The following is a 24,666-nucleotide window of genomic DNA, read 5'->3' as shown; positions in this document are numbered from 1 at the left end:
TAAAGCATACTTCACACTGCGTTCTAAAGTTTGACAACACATGTTGTCAAACTCAAGTTTGAGAGTATGAACATTCCAACAACTTGCCACCAACACCAATTTGAGAATGAGAGTCGTCAAACTGTTGTCAAGAAGTAGGATCTCTCTCTATTCTCACCAACTTTGCATCAAACTTTTATTGTCAAACACAAGTTTGACATGTGAGGTGTTGTCAAACTCGTGTTGTTCAGAAACAACCAATCGCAGTTAACAAAATTGTCATGTGACCATACAGATAGAGACATGATGCTCACATGACATGGAAGTTTGACAATATGTGTTTGACATGTGAAAGCACAAGTTTGACAACTTTTAAAATTTCTACAACATGTGTTGTCAAACTTTAGTTTGTCGTGTGAAGGCCGCTTAATTTCAGTGTGTGAATGTTGCCTGCAGGATGAATGTGTGAAGACAAACCCATGCTTTCTGTCCTGTAGACTGATCTTTAGTCCCACAAATAAAATAGACCTTTTAATACTGTAAATCACAATTTTTTTGCGTCATGATATTTTTGCGACTTGCCTAATTCTCAAAACATAGTTTAGTTTGACAGTTTCAAAGCTTACTCGCATCTGAAACTTTTATCTGAAGTAAATCCAAGCACATATTAAAGTTTGCCGCTAATCTTGAACACCATTCTCTGGAGTACTTCCGCATGCATGCAATCAGTGATGTTTTTCCTAAAAACAACACTTGCTGCATAGGCCAGATAAGCTTAAAACAGTTCAAAGGGATTAAATTAAATGGAATGACTCTAATAAATTGGCACTGATGAAGGACCAGTTTAGTCAGTGTCGGCGAAGCTGTTGATCTCCAAATAAAAGTCATGAAACCTATCCACGCCTATTCAAACAGTCTCTAAGAAATGTGTGTTGCGTGGTTGGCGCCTGTCTGGACTATCAGACTTACTGATTGAGTGATTTTTGTTCAGGTTGTTCCATTGTTCAGGTATCCATTGTTTGACATGTGACACGTGACTACAAGTAATGCTAGTAATTAGTCATTCTTCGCGTTGTTGTCATTGCTTAATATATGTATTGTCTAGATCTATTGTTAATTATATGAACTGGTGATTAATAAAGCGGAGATAGGACAGGTTGTTAGCTGATTATTCATTGCATTCTACCAGCAAATTGCTTCATGATAGTTTTGCAAGCTCAAGTCATTCAGAGTTGTCGCAAAAATATCATTCTCGAAAAAAATTTAGTGATTCACTAATTGTAGCAGGATATAGGGTGGTGCTCTTGAAGACCAACACCTGCTGGGGCCTGAGCTGTGACTGGAGCTACACTTTTCTTGCTCAGATATATATATTTGGGTTTTCTTTTCTTTTCCCCAAAAATAAATGGTTCTCAGGTGATGGTATATAGTCTACCTTAAATTATATTCAAACAAAGTGTCCCATCTTAAACACAGAGAAGTGGTAGACAAGAAAGGAACCGAAATCAGCCATCCGTCAGATGTCATGCCGTATGTATAACATGATTCTTATGCAGCTGTAAGTGGCGGACTAACTGAAATGTGCTGATATTAGTAAAGAATAGAACAGACAACTTTAAACTGACCTGTCAGAAACGAAAGAATAGCTTGCCCTCTAAGTTGAGAACAAAAAAAACACCCTGCTCTCCCACAATGACACAATAGAACCAAGGTCCAGCTTGGGGCAATCAAGGTGGAGAGAAATACCTTACATACTGTACTAAAATACATAACCCAATCCAATTACAAATTCCTGGAAATGAGTCAGTTAGTCCCATCATACATAAGATGGGACTGGGGTCCTGGTACCGTGATACCAATACATGGCCTGTTGTCTGAGAGTAGTACATGAAGGTCTTGCCTATCTGATCAACCTCAGTGTCCATAACAACTGTAATTTGTGTTTTGTTCACAAATATAGCAGTCTGAGCAGAATGAATTCACTGTGTGGCTGCTTCCTTAGCTGTTTTACCCATTTGCATACAATGAAAAGTGGGTTTTCCTCCAAGTAGAATGAAGCACAGCAACTCTTTCTGCAGGTGCTTCCTCAGGCTCTGTCAATATAAACACCTTGAGATTACAGAAATATCTACTGACTACTGAGACATAGTTAGCATCACTCCATCTGTTTCACCAGCAAACCTACTGACATGAAAAAAATTATACATATATCCGCTCTCACTTACTTGCATAATGATCATCAGTAACCCGTGTTTGTCATTTGAGTGGTCAGACTTGAGGAATTGTTTGATACATCTCATCGTATCCCAACTGCACAGTTCAATGCTCATTCTTTTGATCACTGGATTGTCCACTCCAGACTAACTCTCTCTACTTCCTTCACTGGCTATTCTTGTTGCAGGTGAGCAAGAGTTGGCGCAGCCTGGCCGATGATGAGTTGTTGTGGTGCCAGATCTGTCACCAGCTGGGATACGACCAGGATGTGTGTGCCCTGGAGAAATCCAACTGGAAGAATGTGGTCCGTAGTCACGTCCAACAGCGCCAGACTCTCATCACAAACTGGAAAGTAAGTTCAGTAATCAGGTGTTTTTTGACATACCTGACCTCCACTCAAGTGACTAATTAATGTCATGCAGTGTGAATGTTTGGTAAGGAGATATTTATAGCTTGTGTTGTTGAAAAGATAATGTAAGTTACAAGTTAAGCTCACAAATTGTGTTTTAGTAATCCTTCTGCACAAAGATGATATCATGATTATTTACGTTTCGCAGTTAATGCTGGGGTGGTGGGGTAGCCCAGTGGTTGAACTGTTCGCTTGTCACGCCAAAGACCCAGATTCGATTCCCCACATACATTGTGTGAAGTCCATGTCTGTTGCATTATCTACAATTAAAACAGCATACCCAAATAATATTAAGGGGAGATAACTCTTTCAAAGGTTTACCTCAGGATACATGCTTGTGTGGCCAAAATATAATCTTCAAAAAAAGTAGTGGATAATGAACTTTCAATTTGGATAGGAAGTGTAAACGTTAACAAACGTTTATCTTATGAACGCACCACCATTTCCCTCTATCACCACCCCTAAACACAACGCATGATATGCACGTGCACAATGCAATAGCCCCATACACGTGCATGGGGTCCCATTATTGATTTTGACATTTTTTCAAGCAGGTCCAGAAATCACTTAGAGCATTAATTTTGACACTCATCTTGCATCACACATTTGTTAGTGTCTGTTTCTAGTCATTTGTTTTAAATCGTACACATGCAGAGTACATGCCATACACCAATCATCTTTCAGAAGCGACTACATTTCAAATAACTATGGTTGTAAGGAAGTGAAAATGGTGATGCACTCTCAAAACATTCAATATCATATCAACATTGATAGACTCCGGTAAATCTCCTAAATATTTTTAATCGTAAATTAAAAAAATGAAGATCTCGTACTATTTTGTAAGAGTATATACAGTGTTCCCAGAAATTATTGAGAAAATCTTTGTTTTTTTTCTAATGATGCTAAGATTGGAAAAAGGGCTTTCACTATGCACTAAGCATACTAAATAAGGGAGACAACTCTTGAAGGCTTAGAAGGCAGCTCATTACGTCAAGAGTTATCTCCCTTGTCTGAGCAGACGGCTTCCTGTGTTGACATGGCAGAATTTACAGCAAGAGAGAAAAGAAAGCTCATTCTAGATGATTTTGAAAGGGGTGAGGTTGATGCTAAAGTGTTAGCTTGTAGACATAGTATTTACAGTATACAGAACTTTGAAGAACATTCAAACAGGAACCGGGATAGAGCACAAAGCAGGGGCAGGTCGGCCTAGGAAATTCAGTGTTGTGGATCGCCGAAGACTTGGGCAGATTGTGAGTAGGGGCAAATTGAAAAGTTTTGAGAACGTCAGAAATGAAATGATTAGCAGAGGAAGTCCTCAGGTATGCAATGAAACAGTTAGGCAGGAATTACAGAGACTTAATTGGGTGAAAAAAACGTGGAATTCCCTCGCCGTTGATGAAAGATGCACAAAAGGAAAAACGTTTAAACTGGTGTCGGGCTCATGAAAATCAAGATTGGGATAATGTTTTCTTTTCGGATGAAAGTTCTGTTTGGCTTTTCCCTAACTGTGCGCGCTACTCAAAACTGTGGTTGTCGGGCAAAAATGTTCAAGTTTTAGACTGGCCCAGTTACAGCCCAGACATAAACCCAATTGAGAATGTGTGGGGAGTCACGAAGGACAGAATAAACCAAAAGGGACTGAGAAATATTGAAGATATGAAGGCCGAGGTGGTCCAATATTGGGATACCCTGTCACACGATTACCTACAAACTTTGATGGGTAGTGTGCCTAGGCGTATTCAGGCATGCATTGCTGAGCGAGGAGGTCTAACAAAGTACTAAAACAAGACTGAGACTGTAAAAGGATGATGTTTTAACATGTTTATGTAAGTAAAACGCCAGAAGTTAATAAACGTAATGAGTTACATGACACAACATGATTCTCAATAATTTCTGGGAATACTATATATCATGAAGTATGATTAGAAACAAGATAAAGGGAAATAACTGCAGAAATACATTATACGCTCCTACTGATACATCCCATCACATACAGTTTGCACACAAACAAAGTATCCAACCTCATGAATGTCTGTAATAGCTTTGTAGATTGTTAGTCCCATATGTACACTTAATATACTTACTCAGGAAATACATGAAGTAAACTGACATGTCATGACTCTGAAAGGTTGTTGTGTGGAAACTGTTAGTGTCCTCTGTGTATTTCAGGGTCGACTAGGCAAGTTGTATCAACTCCAGCATCCACAAGGCGGTGTGATGTGTGCCACACACTCCTCCAACACCATTGTTACTGCAGGGTGAGATCTGACAGTCTCTGGCTTTCTTCATATGTTCTCTTTGTCACATGGGAGCATACAGTTTCAAATTTTGAGTCATCCTTGAAAAGATTTGAAATTGTAGTGGGATAGCCTAGTGCTTAAAGTGTTCACTTGTCACACCAAGTACCTGGGTTTGAATTCCATCTTGAGTCAAATGTGTTAAGCCTATTTTTGTGTCATCCACTGTGATATTGCTTGAATGCCTATATATAGAGTGGCCACCTGTCTACTTTCACCAGCTGTGTAGTGTGGCCACTTGTACATGTAATATGGCCACCTGTGTGATGTGGCCACCTGTGTTGTGTGGCCACTTTTACATGTAATATGGCCACCTGTGTAGTGTGGCCACTTGTACATGTAATATGGCCACCTGTGTAGTGTGGCCACTTGTACATGTAATATGGCCACCTGTGTAGTGTGGCCACTTGTACATGTAATATGGCCACCTGTGTAGTGTGGCCACTTTTACATGTAATATGGCCACCTGTGTAGTGTGGTCACCTATGTGATGTAGCCACCTGTGTAATGAAGCCACCTGTATAATGTACCCACCTGTGTGATGTGGCCACCTGTGTAATGTTGCTACCTGTGTGATGTAGCCACCTGTGTAATGTAGCTGCCTGTGTGATGTGGCCACCTGTGTAGTGTGGCCATCTGGGTAGGCGTAGCCACCTGTTTAATGTGGCTATTTGTGTAGTATGGCCACCTGTGTAATTTGACCATCTGTGTAATGTGACTACCTGTGTTGTGTGGCCACCTGGGTAGTGTGTCTACCTGTGTAATGTGACCTCTGGTATTGTGTAACCACTTGTGTAGTGTGGCCACCTGTAGAGTGTGGTCAGCTGTCTTGTGCAACCGCCTGTGTAGTGTGGTCCCCTGTGTTGTGTGGCCACCTGTGAAATGTATCCACATGCATAATATTGACACCAATGTGTTGAATGTGTTGCAGATACAGCAATGGGGAGGTGAAGATGTGGGATCTAAGTAATGGGGACACCTGTGTATTCCAGCCTAGCAGCACAGCTCTGAGGATTGATGAGCGGCAGGATGAGGGAACTGTGCCCAACTATGTCCTCCATGTACAAACATCCTCACAATATACAGTAGCCAGCTACAAACACCGTAAGTCAGCTTATAGAAGGTTAGATAATGATATATTTGTTATTTATCTAAGGTCAATTAGATGTGTCTGATATTTATATGACTAAGAGCTCGTAGATATATCTGATATTTAACTGACTAAGGGATAGTTGATATATCTGATATTTAACTGACTAAGGGATGGTAGATATATCTGATATTTGTCTGACAAATTGATGGTAGATATTTCTGATATTTAACTAAGGGATGGTAGATATATCTGATATTTGTCTGACAAATTGATGGTAGATATATCTGAAATTTAACTGACTAAGGGATGGTTGATATATGTGATATTTATCTGACAAAGAGAGGGTGGATGTATCTGATATTTATCTAAGGGATGTTTGATACATCTGATATTTAACTAACGGCTGGTGGATGTATCTGATATTTATCTAAGGGCTGGTAGATATATGAGATATATGTCTGACTAAAGGAATGGTCAATATATCTGGGCCCATTTGCACAAAACGATCTTAGAGCTACAATTATTGTAAATCCTTAAGTTTGCGATCTTAGGCTTCGGCTACAATCGCCATCCACTAGAACAAAGCAATTGTAGGCTAAGATCATCGTAAGTTACAATCAAAACTTGGTTGGAACCAATTGTAAGGAGCTAAGATCATTGTAGTCAGTAGCAAAATGGCGTTCAAGTTGGTGTCAGTTTCACTCAAATAATTAGCTTTACGTTTGGGGATTGCTTTTATATTGCATTAAACTGTATGACATTTCAACAACACGGAGAATGCAGCATCGATTTAAGGTCTGAAATACTGTTATTTGATGTAGTGAACAACATCATTATCGAGTCGATATCATAGAATACAATTCTCATCCGATTCAGTGTTGGAAAAACACCATACCTTTTTGATAAACAAGGAAAGGATAGTAACGAAAGGTGTCTGCATGCGATTAGCAGTGGCCATGACCTTTTCAATAACTCGAAGGCTGCTAATCTTAATTTTTACGCAAGATGGCAGTGGTTTCCCTTTGCATATTTTGCCGTTGCCGTAAAATCTGCCATGCCCAAATACAATGCATGTTCTGTGGTGACAGAACAGATCTCCACATGTTTCTTTCGGTAAATGATGTTGTCTTAGTTTATCATTGAAATAATCTACAGTTGGATAAGGTACAAAATTATGTTTTTTTGTACTTGTTAAAATTGAATCTGACGAGAGACAAGAGTATTCTTCAAACGGGAAAAATACACTTGCTGGGGTATGTGAAATTTGCATAAAACGTTTTTTTAACGAAACGAAAAAGTAATTATCAACAAAATAGCATAAAGTAATTAATATACTATGGATGAGCATTTAACAACACATACAACAAACACGAAATAATATCGTTTTCATATTTCCCTGTCATGCAGTAGTATATACAATGGGGGTTTTAAAACACTTTCAAGAAAAGTCTCTACAAAGCCTTATTTACTAAATAAGGCTTTGGTTGGACCCTTAGCTCTTGCTACTATTACCCCTACTACTTAACGTGTGTTGGAGGTAACACTGTGCCGTACGGTACGATCAATAATTCTTCTCTTACAAACCCCCTGTCACGTTTATATCAATGAAACAGTTTAACGTGAACCGCCTACGATCACTTTGGTGTTCGTAATAAAGGCTTGCTGGGCTTTTTGTATCCCCTGTTCTATGTACTTTTTTTTCTCGTCCTCGCTGATAGCAGACTTACGAGACTTGGACCGAATATCTTGTTTCATTCCGTTATATTTTGTGAGTTCAGAGAGGATTGAACGAAACTCCTCTTCTGAGATCTTACTATCAGAGAGTGCCGTGGAAATACGCTCACTCACTGTGTTCAGCTTTGCTTCGGCCAGAACCCTGATCTCGTCGTGTTTCAATGCCTTACGATGCAGTCTGCGTGATACTAACTTAAGCGCCAACCCTAACACCCCTGCCACCCCAGCCGTTATTTCAATACCTAGCACTATAGGTGCGGCCACGATGGTAGCCAACAACCCAACACCTGCCGCCCCTAGTCCCATGCTGGTTACCATAAGGGTAGTGTCAGCCCCGTCCACGATATTGAAAGCTCTATGGTACTTTTTACATAGTGCTTTCCGCGTGTCACGGTCTTGTTCTAGTTGGCGTTTCACATCACATAACTGCCTCAAGCGGAACCCATCTACGGTTTTCAGCGTCTTCGCTACTTCATCTACGCCTGGGTACAGGCCCATCCTATAATATATATTATGAAAGATATTTTAATTGGGTTTCAGTTAATACTCTATAAATTAATTTTAAGTCTACAAGTTCTATACTACTACTCAGGGTAATAGGTGAGAGGCTAATAGACTTTCCTGTTGTAATAAAAACCCCACTGAGGTTTATTAAGCGGTTTATAGAACCCCCGTGGGTATCCCGTTGTATAACAATACGACAATATTGACCTTGGTGTTCGTCAAACCAGTGTATTGACACCCCGGGTAAAATTTGGTGTACTCTTGAGGTGTTTTCATTGCCTAAATAGAAAAAGAAGACTTCTATGATGAGTGTGAAAGGGGAGAATATATCAAGACTTATGTTAAAAGAATAATTGATAAATGCTAATTTATTTTTTACTGCAGTCTTTAACCTATTTTTTTCGGTATCAGTAGTTGCTATGAATACCCTCTCCGGAATGAAATCCCCGGCCCAGATACCGTTGTTCCTAATCTTAGAGATATACCCCGTATCTGCGTCTATTGTGATATAAGGTGAGGCGAGTAATAAGTTGATCAGCCATTTGGGCTCTTTTAAATCTGATAACGACACCAGTCTGTACACGTTGTCTTTGAAGTGCAGGATGTATAATTCATCTTCCTCACCAGGCTGATCGAATCCCTCCGTATCTCCTAGGTCGTTAAGCGTAGTGTTGGGACGATGACTGGTCATTATTATACTATTACGATGTAATTTCCAACTGGTTTTCTGATAATAATTCAGGGGTGAACTTCATACCCATGAAGTGTATGTTGTCAGGCAGGAAGATCTTGGTTAGTGATATCTTGTTTTCCACGATCACGTTGACCCCCTGCAGACTGGTGTTGGAGCCGACACCCACCCGCACGTAAACGTTGCAAACTTGATCCTGGTGTCGTTTCCCCCACCCGAGTTTGATCCCCTTCACGATCTCGATATCATTCCCCGATGGTTCCCCTAGGTAGACTTTGATGATCAGTGTTGAGTTTGCCGGTAGACTCTCTAGTATACTGACCACGCCTTCGAATTCAGACACCAACTGCAATGTCACGTTTTGTATGGCCTGTTTACTCGATAGCATGTGGGCTGCCATAGTGTCGAGTGGGCTGACGACTACGCTACGTCTCTGAGTTGGGACGTAAGCCACGAGCAGGGTTCCATTGTTCACGACTTTGTTTAGGTGGTTGTCTTTGTTATCCGTGAACACGTAGGGGGAGCCGAGTCTAATATTGAGAAACCAGTCGTTATCGGGTAACAACACCCACTTGTCATCTTCGGTGAAGACGAGCATATATGGCTTGTTTCGGGCGACGGTAGTGCTCTCAACATCGTCTAAGTCGAACAGTTTACCCCCAAACGATGGGTATATTATCCAGTTATTACCGGTGTTGACAAGGGCGTACTTAGTGTTGACTGTTGCTCTTGTGGTATCTACTATATCACTTAGGGTTCCACCGGAGGTGACTTCAACGCGTTTGTAAATGTTGTTTTTCAGTTGCAAGGCATACGATTTACCATCTACTCCGGGAGCGTCGAAACCGCGCGTGTCTCCGAGGTCGGAGATCCCGATATTGACGCATTTTTTCACTCCGGGCCCTTGTGCGCTGGTCATTTTACGTGAAGCGTTAAGCTGAGGTATCCTATATTTACAGGATTATGATTTATATCTAACACCGATATTATCAGCTCAGGTATGTTGCCCTGGGTTAATCTCTTATACTGCCGTGGTGAAAACGACTCGGTTCTACTGTCGTTGTATTTCTCAGTTTTCACCGGCACTGCTCTCAGTATAGTGGAAGGGTGACCTCCTTGAATGTTGTACGTTGTGCTCACCTGACCGAGATGAATGTACAGCTCTCGGTACGGTACTAGATCGGGTAACTTCGTGCCTGTGACGGTTGTTGTTGGTTTTATCTCGTCAGGAGACATACCGAGTATCCTCGCTAATGGTCGGCCGAGCCTCAAGGGGTTTCTTCCGTTGTTGATTAACACCACTGTGGCAGTCCACGCTTGGTTCAACAACCCTATGCAGTTCTGGCAGAATCAATTCAACTTTGCCGTGTGGTGCGCTACAACGGGGTGTGGTGTGACATTGACCGACACTCGGCGTGGACCGCTGAGTCAGTCTGTGTTCAAGTTCCACGTGTACTACCAGGTCAGACGTATCCTTAAAGAGATCAGCGCCCCCCTCCCACAGGACAAAGCGTGGGACGCAACAAACAACCCGTACGATAGACGGGCCTACGAACGTATTTGCAATGAATTCGAAATAAACCCGAAGACGGATTGGCGTTTACCGGGCCAGAACCACGGGTTGGGTATTCCTTATGATGGGGGGCGACCAGTGAAAGAAGTCAGTGATGATTTACTGAAACGAGATATACTACGTCAGGATTTTGCTTTGTCGAGTAATGAATGGAGGGATGATTGTATGAATTTTAAAGGTGGTGTTGCTTTCACAGTCCAGAAAGTGGAGCAGTCAACCGCAGACGGGTGGAAAATGTTCATGCTGGACACGTCGAAAGGGTTTACTAATGCCGGGGTAGTCAGGTTGAACGACTCGATTCGAACGTACGTGTGGGCGCTGTTGGGTGCGCAGTCGATGACGCGTTCCAACATCCTCGGTAAGGGAACTGCTTACGGCGCTCAGAAACAGTTCGGTGTCAACGTTGAGGATGCTATCAATTCTCCAGTTGATCTCCCGCGGGCTATCGAACGCTACCAAAACGTGTTAGAATACGCCAGATCGAAAGTCAACTACGTGTTCGGCGTGGGGCTGTACATGGCTCCGAGTGATATGCAACTGAGAGTAAAAAAAGTGGTGGGTTATAACAACAAAATAGTCATAGCCAAATGATCAAAAGTTGGGTATCAACCCCGATATTAACACCCCCTATATCCCACACATCCCACCACGTGAAACGGGTATAGTGGCGCCACCCCCGGAGTCTAAAGTTCAACCAACACCACAGGAGGTGGCCCCTCATATTCAGGCCTCCAATCAGCAGCACATCGATAGTAAAACGGCCCTGGTGGTTGGTGGGGTAGCTTTGGGACTTATTTGGTTAAAAATTTCTTAGCCGCTACGTACACCAGACCCGCCACGGCGACGATGGCTGCCCACAGGTTTTGACTGAGCCACGTGGCAGTGTTAGCCAGAGCGCCCAACAACCATGAGACGATGCTACCCAGGATGCCGGGAAGGGCTTCGGCGGCTTTACCAGCCAGTTTAGCTAGGCGTTCCCCGAGTTTTTTTATCCAGTCTTTAACACCACCGCCACTTGGGGTTCCGCCGCCGGCAGGCCCCACAGTACCCCCTGTCAGTGACACCACCAGGGTTGATATGATGAAACCCAATGCAGTCAGAATGCTGGCGATGGTGATCCCTTGCTCCCGGAACAATATCCGAATCCTGTCTGCTAACGTGGTGTCTCGGTAGAGGACTTGATTGATGGTTTCCCGCACACGGTTGGTCTGGGATCGAAGCTTTTCTTTGTAGCCGGACGCTGTCTCCAACCAGACCTGCCTTTCATCTTCCAAATTACGTATTCGTTCCTCGATGGTGGCTTTCATAGACTCGTCCTCAGTTTCACCGAGTTTTTCCTTTTCATAGGCGATGTGGTCGTCTATCTCACTCATTTTGGCCGTGCTTTTCCAGAGCTGACCACGAATGGTTTGCATCAACAGGTCCAACCCCTTCAGTTCCCGAAAGGTAATTTCGAGACCCGGGAAGGGCTTGTTCTTGTAGTCGGCCAACACCTTTTCAATATCATAAGTCATGTTTTGATCCGATGTGGCGTCCCTGATACCTTCCAGACTTTGAACTAACTTCGGAGGATACTGCTTAGGTCGCGCGCCACCGTAATTTTTGAAGTCTAGTTCATCGCTGACAAAGTTACTCCCATATCGACTGCTCAGTGTTGATAAAGCAAGCGGTTCTCTCGTGCGTTTATGCATGAGATCGATCTCCGGGTGAGCCTTCAAACACAGCGTGCCATTGCTATCGAGGGTAAACCTGGAATAGTTCCTTAACAACGGCTTGAGTTTGGATTTATTTTCAACTGCGTTGTAATAATCGTCGACGGCGCCCTCCACTAGCCCGGAGCTGGCCAGGCAGGTTCGAAGCCAGTACTCTGGGAAGATGACTATCCTGTACGATCGCGTACTGAGGCATAGATCAGTCGTGCGAGATAAGAGCGACACTGTGTGGAATATCAACCTGAACGTGCGATCGATGAAAGGTATCCTGGTCATCCCCGTGGAGGATTACGAGCCATTCCGGAGGGACAGCGAGAAGTTTTTCAACCCCGAGATTGAAAAGGTGGAAGTGACCATCTAGGGCGTGCCCAACCAGCTGTTCAGTCATGGTATGAGACCACACCAGCAGTGGGATGAGATAAAAAAGCTACCAGTGGGGACCCCACATTATATAACAAAGGACCTGGACCTCGGCTCCGTGCAGATCGGTGAATACCTGACCACCAAGTACGCCCTATGGTTGGACATGCGATCCACGGATGATGATAAACTGCACGGTAGCGGGCGCCGTATAGATAACGGCAGCGAAGGGATAACCATCCAGATTACTAAGAAGGCTCAACCCGCTGGTAAGTTGAAATTATATCTGTACGTTATTATGGACGCGCAACTTAATATAGACAATGGGAGATTCGTGCAAGCCATCTACTGATGGGGGGTACCCCCCACTGCCCACTGACCCACACTGCGCCATAGTGTGCGGGCAGACTGGCTGTGGGAAGACCGTTTTCGTGTTGGATATGTTGGAGGGTTACTACAAGGATGTGTTCGATAACATCGTTATCATGTGCCCTACTCTGAGCATGAATAAAACGTACGCGCGACGGACCCGGACGTACACAAAATCGACCCTGGAACACGCCTGCAGGACTGGTTGAAAGCTCTTCACGAGAAATTTAAAGGGGAACCGACGCTGTTTATACTGGACGACTGCAGCGCTAATCGCGAGATAACAAAAAAGAGAGACATGCTATCGTACCTGGCCTTCTCCGGCCGGCATGCAAATCACAGCGTCTGGGTGCTAATGCAGAAGTTCAACTCGGTGTTGAAAGACCTCAGGGAGCAGACGCGATGGGTGGCTTTATTTCACTGCAAGGACAGGGATTCGTTCGAGGAGTGTTTGAGAGAGAACGATGTGATGAGCAAATTAGAACGGGAACGGGTGAAGAAACAGTTCGCTGAAACTAAACACGCTAAGCTCGTGCTCAAGACCGACCAACCAGTAGCATATAGGGTGTGCTAAAGCTAAGCTAAAGCTAAGCAAAGCTAAGCAAAGCTAAGCAAATGCTAAGTATAGCTATGATATTTGAAGTGTTTGTCGTGTGCAACTTAACCTTCATTTCTCTGTGTTTTGTCTGCATCGGGTATTATATAGTTAAAACTAAATCTTACTTGTTATATTATAAGATGGAGTGTGAGGAATTGCTCGAACAATTGTTGGTACCTGAGGGTGTGGGGGATTCCCCCAAGCGAGAGAAACTGGTGGCGTTGGCTGTTGGCGGCAAAGCCAAACATTACTTTGGAGACTACACTCCGGATAAAATTCACAAAATGTCAGCCGAAGAAATCGATAAGCTGTACGCTAGATACGAGTCCCGGCTCGGAGCAGAAATGACAAAGACAATAGGATCGGCTATGACCCAGATATACACCGGTATTGTGTCATACTTCCTTCCCATTCCACCAGAGCGCCGACTTTACCTGTGGGAGGACCTCGAGAAAGACCCTTTTATCGAACACGCCGTGAGCTCTATCAGCTGCGGGCTGTACCACAAATATGGTATGTTGTTGGCTCCAGTGACGGCGGCGATTATCACGGCAAAGCATTGTCAATTTGAGAGAAAAAATAATAATAATAGTATAGATGGATGCTGCACAATCCCCCAGGGAGGAGGAGGAACCAGTGGGGGTACCCCCCACACCCCCAACAGTAAGGGAAACCCCCACAGTGAGGGAAGTGACCCCTTCACAGGAACCCCCAACAGTAACCAGACAGAAGAATCCTAAGAGAGTAGCTGCCGGTAAAAAACGGTGGTGTAACCAACATAAAATTATTACAGTGACCAACCCAACCCGACTGTTGTTGGCTGTAGGCGTAACTGCTGCCTTGGCTATCTCGTGGTTATATACACGTGAGGGACGTGGGGGAAACGTGGGGGTACCCCCCACCCCAACACAACTAGAGGTCGCGTATCATGTTATAATTTAATATTTTTATATCATATACATAATGTCTGAGGGGAAAACGTTCGTCAACGACGCATACCACGCCACAGTGGTCGCCAGTCTAGCCGTAGGGTACGCTCGGTTGACTAAAATGGTGCTTAAACAACCAACTATCAAGCTAGATTTCAACCTGCAGGATATGGGTATGCTCATAATGAACCTTGGTATGGCGATGGCCACAAAAGACATCCTAGTAAAACAAGGGATAATACCTGAAAATATAATGAAATAAATATAGGGATGGCCACGATAGCTATGATGGTCGGTGGGGCGTTAGTGAATGCCCTGGCATTTTCCGGGAGTAATTTCCTCTTCTCGAAACTACGAGATGACCACGCGGCTGAAATACAGGAAGAAAGGAAGCGGCACGATCTCGCTACTGAGAAATTACAAAAGGCACAGGCCGAGTACGCTAAAAAACGCCTCCAGATGAGAGATTTTATTAACGAACAACTCCAGCGTGAAAACCATGCCGTTCAAACATTCAACGATGTCGATGAAGCAATGAAAGAATACTACCTACTAACTGGTAAACGATTGGAACCGCTCAATAAACCCACACTCGCTCAGTTCTACACACCATCCAAGGGACAAATGAATCGTGAACTGGGCTTCATAGTGTTGGGTATAGCAGCTACTGCGTTGGTTGAGAAGCAATTAAATTAAATACCTATATAAGTAAACATGAGACCCACTCCATACCGATGCGAATACATACTTATGGGGAAGACCGAGGCCTGTGGTAGGAAATGCAGGAATCAGGGGTTCTGTTGTTTCCATATGGGAAGTCCTAACTACACGTGTTCTGTGTGTGGTATCGGGGTTAAAGGGCACTACTGTCTATGTAAAGCTCACGGAGCGAACGTAGTCAGACATCAACTCATCTACGAGAATAAAAAGGGCTACATAAAAGAACGTAGGCGACTGCTCAAGATAGACTCCAATTAGACATTGGTTCTCTTAGGTGTAAACACTATGACTACTGTACGCAAGCTTAAGCATATCGCGAGAAGTCGTGGTGTGATCGGGTATTCTCGAATGCGGAAGTCAGCATTGTTGAGATTACTAGGTTTAGAAGCCCCTACGGTAAAACAATTAAAAGCTCAAGCAAAACAGCTTGGATACACGGGTTATTCAAACCTGGGGAGAGCCGGGTTAGTCGAATTGTTATCACATACCCCCGTAGCAAAACCTCCCACTGTAAAACAACTGAAAGCCGAGGCACACGATTTGGGTTTAGGCGGGTATTCCCGTATGAGAAAACCACAGCTTGTAGAATTATTACGACAGAATAGAGCTATTGACCTACAGTTCGTGCGCACTGAGCGCGCTGTAGGCAACTATTTGAGAGGTTGGCACATGCACGTTGATAGAAACATAGACATTACAGATATCAAGCCTCTGATAGCTGATAAGGTCAACCAGGAACTAAATAACCTAGGAAGTATCAAGTTTCAGATCACAGTGAAAATGTCGCTCGATAAGCAGGTTGGGGGCCCCACAGGGGCCACTGAGTATGTTCAGCCTTACTTCCGAGGTAAACAAGAGGTTGTCACACATACAGAGACCATTGACGCATCAATCGATACCAGTTTTCAGCAGATACGAGAATACCTAGAACGCTACACACACTTGGGGTCTGGGTGGGCTGTAGATAAAATCGATAATGTCTATCTAGACATAGCTAACTACGTGCCGTTCAGAGGCGGATCATACCTAGCCTTGCCCCCCTACTATAGGAACAAACATGCCATAGTAAACGTTAAGAATAGAGGAAACGATTGCCTGAGGTTAGCTATCAGGTCAGCCTTATTTCCAGCTGACACTAATCCGAACAGGCCTTCTAATTATCCCCAAGACGATGGACTCAATTGGGATGGTATAGATGAACCCACCCCCATATCCCAGATCACTAAAGTAGAAAAACAGAATAATCTGGCTATAAATGTCTTTGGGCACGAAGGTAACACAACAATAGTACACAGATTGGGTGAACCCGTGGGGGTACCCCCCGCTCGCGTTATCAATATATTCATGATCCAGCGAGGTGACAAGTATCACTACACATGGATAAAACACTTTAGCAGGCTGTTGTATGACCAATCGGCACACAGAGAAAAGACCCACTTCTGTGAACGATGCCTACATGGCTTCACACGAGCTGATTTATTAGAATCCCACCGGGATGATTGTCAAGGTGTGGGGCAGACGGCCATACGAGTCGACATGCCTAAGGAAGGTGATAATATCCTAAAATTCAGTAACCACAAGAACCAAATGTCTGTGCCTTATATCATATACGCCGACTTCGAAGCCTTGGTTTCCCCCAGTGGTGCCGCCGGCGAGGCTCCCAGTGGTAGCTTTACCCACAAAACACAAGAGCATAAAGCCCGTGGGTTTGGATACATTGTCGTCCGTTGTGACGGGGAAACGAAAGCTCCGGTAGTGTATAGGGGCCCTGACGCGGCTGAAAGGTTTCTAAAGTGTTTGCAGGAGGAAGAAAAAATTATTAGGAATACATTGTATAGAATCGCTCCCATGCGTATGACCCGAGTCGACAGGCTAGCTCACGCTAGTAGCACTAACTGTCACGTGTGTGACTCACCACTTAACGGTGATTCGGTGAGAGATCACTGCCACATAACTGGTAAGTATAGAGGCGCCGCTCACAGCGCGTGCAACCTCAAGCTTAAAATCAACCCTAAGACAATAAACATCCCCGTTGTCTTTCACAACTTGAGAGGGTACGACTCACACTTGATCATGCAGGCCATCGCGAAAATCGATGGTAATATAACGTGCATCCCCAACAACATGGAGAGATACATCTCCTTCAGCTTAAACAGACTTAGGTTCATTGACTCGTTTCAGTTCCTCCTGTCGTCACTCGACAGTCTGGTCAAGGCCAACAATACCTTCCCTATCACCGATCGATACACAGACGCCGAGACTAGACCCCTGCTTATGAGGAAGGGTGTGTACCCCTATGAGTACATGGATAGTTGGGTCAAGTTCACCGAGACCAGACTACCCCCTATTGACTGCTTTTATAGCAAGCTGAATGAGGCGTCCGTCTCACGAGATGATTACTCGCACGCGACTAACGTATGGAATAAACTGGGTTGTAAGAACCTGGGTGATTATCACGACCTGTACTTGAGGACAGATGTACTGCTGTTAGCCGACGTGTTTGAGACGTTTAGGCGGACGTGTTTCAAGCAGTATAAACTCGACCCCGCATGGTATTACACCAGCCCAGGTCTGTCGTGGGACGCCTTGCTTAAAAAGACAGGAGTTAATTTGGAATTGCTCACAGATTACGACATGCACCTATTCATTGAGAAAGGCTTGCGAGGTGGGATTTCCATGGCATCCAAACGATACGCGAAAGCAAATAATCAATACGTGAAAGGTTACGATCCTAACAAGCCAACCAATCACATTCTCTACCTCGACGCAAACAACCTGTACGGCTGGGCCATGAGCCAGTATCTACCTACAGGGGGATTCGAATGGGTACCCCACGTTGATGTTATGGGGGTTGCACCAGATTCGAACAAAGGGTATATCCTCGAGGTTGACTTAGAGTATACCAAGGAATTACACACATCGCACAACAGCTACCTCCTGGCCCCCGAACGTATGAGGGTTAACCCAGACTGGATGTCTGAGTACCAACATAACTTGTTAGGTGGGCGTGTGACAGACGTTGAAAAACTCGTTCCTAACTTAATGAATAAGACCAAGTACATCGTTCACTATCGCAACCTACAGCTGTACCTGTCGTTGGGTATGAGGCTGACCAAAATACACAGGGTGCTCATGTTCGACCAGAGCCCATGGATGGAGCCCTACATCAGAATGAACACAGACCTACGAAAAAAAGCCACCAGTGATTTTGAGAAAAATCTCTACAAGCTCATGAACAACTCGGTGTTTGGTAAGACTATGGAGAACCTGAGGAAACGCGTGACCGTGAAGCTGGTTCGGTCGAGTGAGGAAGACAAGCTCAGGAGATTGATAGCCAGTCCGGCATTCAACCGTAGTAAGATATTCACAGACAACCTGGTTGCCCTACACATGAAGAAAAGCCACATAAAATTCAACCGGCCTGTTTACGTGGGGATGAGCATCCTCGATTTATCCAAACACCTGATGTACGACTTTTACTACAACGAGCTCAAGAAACAGTACGGTGACAGGTGTGAAGTGCTGTACACTGACACGGATTCCCTGCTGATGGAGATTCGAACCGAGGACGTGTACGAGGACATGAAAAAACACCTCGATTTATACGACACCAGCGACTACCCTAAGACCCATACCATACACAGTACGGTAAATAAAAAGGTCCTAGGTAAGATGAAGGACGAGTGTGCTGGCACGCCCATAGCCAAGTACATAGGTTTGAGACCTAAGATGTACTCCATACTGAAAGCCGACAATAGTGAGATCCGGAGGGCTAAGGGGGTTAAGAAGTATGTGGTGAAACAACACATCAAACACGCCAGATTCAAGGAAGCCCTGTTCAAGACCCGTACCTTTAGGCATAAAATGAACACACTTAGAAGTGATGGACATTCGGCCCAGGTAGCCAGAGGATTCGAACGCATATACAAACGCAGTCCGCTGACGTGGCCAACAGAGCTGCAAGTTGACCCCGGACGGGAGTTCATGGGTGCCGTGTCACAACTGCTAGCCAAACACGATACAAAGGTCAGGCGTGGCACGGCCGGAGCCCATCGCAGCCAAGCCATAGTTGAGAGATTTAATAGGACTTTGGCTGAGCGCTTGTTCGGCCATCAGTATGCTAGGGAGATGGCCACCCCTGGAAAACGATCGACTGAATGGGTCACGAGGTTACCCAAGGTGGTGTCGGCAATCAACCATGAAGTCACCCGTCTCACCGGTAAGAAACCGGCAGACGCTATCAAACTAAAATCAATAGTTGCAGAGTCGGCCGCTCCATTGCGTGGGAAGGAGAAACAGATACCAGATAGGGCCCTAGTGAGGTATCTATACCAGCCGGGGGAACACGAGGGTGATAGCCGTAAGCGGGCCACCGATCCTATATGGTCAGTCAAAACTTACAACATAGATAAAGTGGATATAAAAGCCGACGAACCTAACTTGTACTACTTGAGGGATGGGCCGGGTAGGGGGTTTGTAAGAGAAGAATTATTGATCGTACCGTACGGCACAGTGTTACCTCCAACACACGTTAAGTAGTAGGGGTAATAGTAGCAAGAGCTAAGGGCCCAACCAAAGCCTTATTTAGTAAATAAGGCTTTGTAGAGACTTTTTTTGAAAGTGTTTTAAAACCCCCATTGTATATACTACTCATGCATTTTCCACAACTTTCCCACAGTCATGTCACACTTTCATATCTTTACAAATCTAATGCTTGTGGGATATATTTGGGATTTTACTCCAAATAACACCGATAAGATGCCAAACTATGTTCAACTGACAGCCACTGTATTTCAATATTTGCATAAAACACGATATTTCTGTGGTTGCAGTATCATATGTTTAGTTCATAAAAAATTAGCATGTAGAAAAATTAGAGAATAACCCCTGAGGTACAAGTGATTATACGTTACCTACCACATTATCGCTTCCTTCTTCAACGTTGTCATATCCTTCAAAGATTTGTCTTTTGGGGTTTGGGGGGATGTTTTTGTTTTGTTTTGTTTTCATGAAAAATCTGCAAGGTGCGATTAAGGAAGGAATGTCATTTGCGTGCAGTAACCAGTTCCACGTTTTATTTACGCTGCATGCTATGCACACTTGCAGACAACTGTAGACAGGAGTCGAGTTCAAGAAATTTCTACCTCCAACGTTGAAGAGTTCGATCTTAGTTAAGATTGCGTTCTTAAATCCATGCTGTCTTAAGATCGTCTTTGTGCAAGTGGATTAGGGCAATTGTATGGTGATTGTAAAGTTGATTGTAGGGGCCTAAGATTGATTGTAACTAAGATTGCTCTGTGCAAGCGGGCCCAGATATTTATCCGAAGAACGGGTGATGGATGTATCTGATATTTATCAAAGGGCTGGTAGATATATGTGATATATATCTGACTAAAAGGATGGTCAGTATATCTGATATTTATCTGACTAAGGGCTGGTGGATGAATCTGATAGTTGTGTCTTATCTAGGAATGGTGGATGTGTGGCAGAACGACCAAGGAGTGAGTCCAGTCAGCTCCTTCCAGTGTGAAGGTGGATGGGACATATCTGAGCTGAAACTAGCACAGTTGGCTCCCCTGTTTGCTCTTATCCAGGGCTACTATGTGCGTGTGTACAGATCTGAAAACAACCCAGAGTTCTCGATGATTGATAAACTAGACCTCGGCAAAATGGTAAGTTGCAAAGGGTAAAAGCCACACATAAATGTTTATCCACCCAGCAGACATTTATAAAATGTACGCAGAAAACATTTGATGTCAAAGAGTATATATTAGTATACACATCAACAATATAAGAATACAATATCAATAGGAGATATCAATAGAATACCTAATATCTGAGGACCCGAAAACTCAAAATGTCAAAATACAGGTGCATGTCTCAGATAGGATCTGTCTTTTGTTGTACCTATCTGAGAAGTGAAACAGTCATTTAGTAGTCAATAACCTTGAAATAATATCTGATTAACCATAGCAAATGCAAAAGTATAGTAAAAGCATTACAAATTGAAATATAGCTAACATTTTTGTTTGGACCCTTGAACATTTTCTTCTTCTTTTTTGACAAATCCCGATAATTTTACAACACCATCTTATACATCCACATTATAAATTCACAAAGCATGCAACATTTAAATACAATATGCTATAACTAATACACGAGGACGCTAGTATGTCTGAGTTCACATATGGTATCATGAGTTAGTTTCTTTTCTAAGTCACATGGGCTCAAGTCATTGCATTGTTCTCCTATATTAAAGAATCTTACTCAGAATTTAACTTTATGCATTTTTCTTTGAATTACTATTACACAAGGTGGTGGAGCAGAAAGTCTTCCTGACTCATCCATAAGTACAGTCAGGCCGCATTAGTGCAGACACATCTGTTTTTCAACAAAAACGTTCAGGTAGTGAAACTTACGGAATACTGAAACTTCCCTTTGACATGGCAATGAAAAAAAACATACGCTCAAACATACGAACGAATTGCGGTATCACGGGAATCGGAGGGTCAGGGTCCAGACTAACGCTGCCTGACTGTACTGGATATTGTTCACGTCCGTGTATCAGTTAAACGAACATGAAATTATGTGTCCAAGTAAGTCTCCATATATGAGATATGAACTTCATAACAACCGTAGCATGTCCCCAATCAGAGTCCATTTATCCATAGAGAGATGACCAGTTGAGCATAGGTAAATTATTATTTTCTCTTTCGCTAATTTTACAATTCTCAAAAACTAAAAGAAAATACTCACAGGAATGAATTTACTTGCTAAGGTAGAGTGGTCTTGTCATTGGATGTTGCAGGGAGCATCTTACTGACATAAGCAGTACTGTCCTGACTGATAACATATACCCCATAAATTGTGTAGTGTTTCAGTATTCCTGTCCTTTGTAAGTTTATAGTTTCCATGAAATTCATTTTCCCAGTGTAAAATACTGTGGCTGTTGATACATAAAGATACTGTGACAAGAAACTAGCCTGTCCCTCTTTCTTAACATAGGTTGCTCCACACTTTACCTGGTTTCATTTTGAATTTGACTGTCATGTCAACAGTGGATTCCTCAAAACAATCTCATCCTTTCTGAGAAGTGGGTGAAATGAAAGATGAATCCCTGTGGCTAATAGGAGACGTAACAACTAGACCATTTATTTAAATCAGCGACACTTGGTGAGAATGATGGCAGATCAATTGAGGCATCAGTATGGTTAGTGGGAGTAGAACACTCAACTACTGTACTCCTATCATCAGATGACATGACATTCAGAGTTTCACAGTACACATACTAAACATTCAGTTAACACAGAAGAAAGCTACTAATCACACAAGTAGTCAGCTGGGGGTGTCTGTCCCGCTGAAACCGTCCAACACCAGGAAATCAATAACACTGTTCTGGTAGTGACCACACTGTCCAGGAAATCAACCAGTCCCGAGGCCCATAGAGTTACTGTTCACTATCAGGCATGTGGAGATATGTTCACACTGCTGAAGGGATGAATTCACCCTTTTCAGTACATAACCTCCCATGAATGGCAACAGTTTCTTCCAAATCCACATAGCACATACCCATAGCAGGAGAAACAGTTCACATACCTCTCCTCTTGAGTTGTTAGTCCAACAGAATCATAACATTTCACGCAACAGGAAAAAGCCTGAGCATGGTACGGAGAACTTGAAGCATCTCCACCATCTGTTACCTGAGGTTTCAGGGTGTTTTACGCTTCTCCTTAGGCAATCTGTATTTTCTCTGGGGATGATGTAGCTGGATGGAATACTCAAGGATAAATCCAGTATGACATTCAAGTCCTCTTATTTTTGGAATGGTTTTTCACAAACAAAGGTCCTCAAATATTTCCTAGTTCCTAGTCATGACTATTTAGGCTCCTCCCCCTGAAATAATGTCCTATGTCATACACAAATCTTATTAATTAGTAACTTTCATTAGTGCCTTTCCGAAACATTGTTTGGTACCATCAAATTCTTCCAGTATCAAATGATTTTGTTAAATAGCTTTAAACCCTCCATCAGTGATACATTGACATATCTAACTAATATTCCAGACTGGTAGGCACCAGAAAATACTTCATCAAACATTTCAGATATTATGCTTGTCCCTCTGTTGACAAACTGACCATTTATATGATGAATGTCCGTCCCCCTATTCTTTTTCATAGAGATCCTCCTTGGGGTACTTATAAGCATTTAAATGTTCTTTAAATTCTCGCGACAGTTGTAACTATATTTTTTCAATAAAATATATACAAAACAAAAAACATCGTTTTTGTCTTGTGAGACCACCCCTACAGGGCCCCTGGCCCCGTGACAGCCAAGAGCAGGTAACTCTTCAGACTATAGCCTCCAGCAAAACACTTCCTTTTCTGTCGCCCGCCTATGCAGACGTGCTTCAGCGTTCACAGAGATTCTTGCTTACCAAAGACAAAGACAAGTACTAAGATGAGTACCTCAGAGGCTCAAACTGTATGTATGGTTTCTTTATTAGACGCATGGGCGCTTTAGGAATCATTTTTTACAGTTTACTTGTCAAACTGTTGTAACTTTTGCCGTCCCTGTTGGTAGCCACGTGGTTAGCATAATGGTGGAAGGCAAACCTTTTTTCCCGCCAAAACTTTTTAGTTTTATGGCGGTCTTTTTTAAAAAAGTAAGCTTGTGTAGCTATGCTTTTATGTACTTTATTCATGTTATCTCCATATTTACTACTATTTTTATAAAAAATATGTCGTAAACTATGGTGTCGTGGCACTTAGCTTTTACCTTAACTATGTACGTAGTTTTAGTTTTAGCTTTGCGCCCATGCGTGTCTTGTTTTATTGTTGTTTATTATGCAACACTAGGAGGTTATTTGTTGCCTTGCAGTTTAAATCCTGCTCAACATGCAAATCCTCCATTCCGGCTAAAGACCTGCATGATGTATGTCTAAGATGCCTAGTGGAATGTCATCACGACGATCAGTCTTGTGATGTGTGCGCGGGGTTTACCCCTTAGACCAGAAAGTCTAGACACGCGGACTTCTTGTTCTATTCCAACCTACTGAAGGCGGGGGGGGATATCTGGGCTCAGGACCCTCCATCTAAGCGCTCCCACAAAAAGAAAGGCGCAGCTTCTTCTTCGGAGGGGTCGGTTAAGAAGGCCAGGGTGTCTAGGGACCCTTCCCCTTCTTCTGCCGTTGTATCCTCAGCACCTACCCCTACTTCACAAGCACCATTAATCTCTGTTGATTCAATTAATGCCTTGTTTCAGCAACAGATGTCTTCGGTACAATCAATGATAGATTCGGCGCTGTCTGGTTTCCGAAAGGAACTGGACGCCCGATCTTCATTGAGCGGCCATGGTGGTTCAGTTGAGGGAGGCCGCGGCCCGGGCTTAGGCTCGGAGAACGCTCCTCCCTCTGGGCAGCCGTCCTGCGCTTCGGGCGTTCAGGCGGATGTGCCTAGGGCAGTCGACCCCAGCTTGTCCCGTGGGG

The 24,666-nt window shown here is 43.5% G+C and overlaps 1 protein-coding gene across 1 annotated transcript in view; it reads left to right on the top strand.

Annotated features, from left to right (window-relative positions):
• Window positions 1-24,666, top strand: part of LOC137257678 (F-box/WD repeat-containing protein 8-like) — a 48,081-nt gene that overhangs the window by 2,341 nt on the left and 21,074 nt on the right. Inside the window, exons 3-6 of the mRNA XM_067795044.1 lie at window positions 2,381-2,545; window positions 4,772-4,860; window positions 5,831-6,003; window positions 20,652-20,854. Of these exons, the coding sequence (XP_067651145.1) occupies window positions 2,381-2,545; window positions 4,772-4,860; window positions 5,831-6,003; window positions 20,652-20,854 (630 nt within the window). The remainder of the gene's footprint in view (window positions 1-2,380; window positions 2,546-4,771; window positions 4,861-5,830; window positions 6,004-20,651; window positions 20,855-24,666) is intronic.

The sequence above is a fragment of the Haliotis asinina genome, chromosome 1 (assembly GCF_037392515.1).
Source record: "Haliotis asinina isolate JCU_RB_2024 chromosome 1, JCU_Hal_asi_v2, whole genome shotgun sequence".
NCBI lineage: Eukaryota > Metazoa > Mollusca > Gastropoda > Lepetellida > Haliotidae > Haliotis > Haliotis asinina.
The sequence above is the reverse complement of the archived record's forward strand: the minus strand, read 5'-3'. Positions and strand labels throughout refer to the sequence as shown.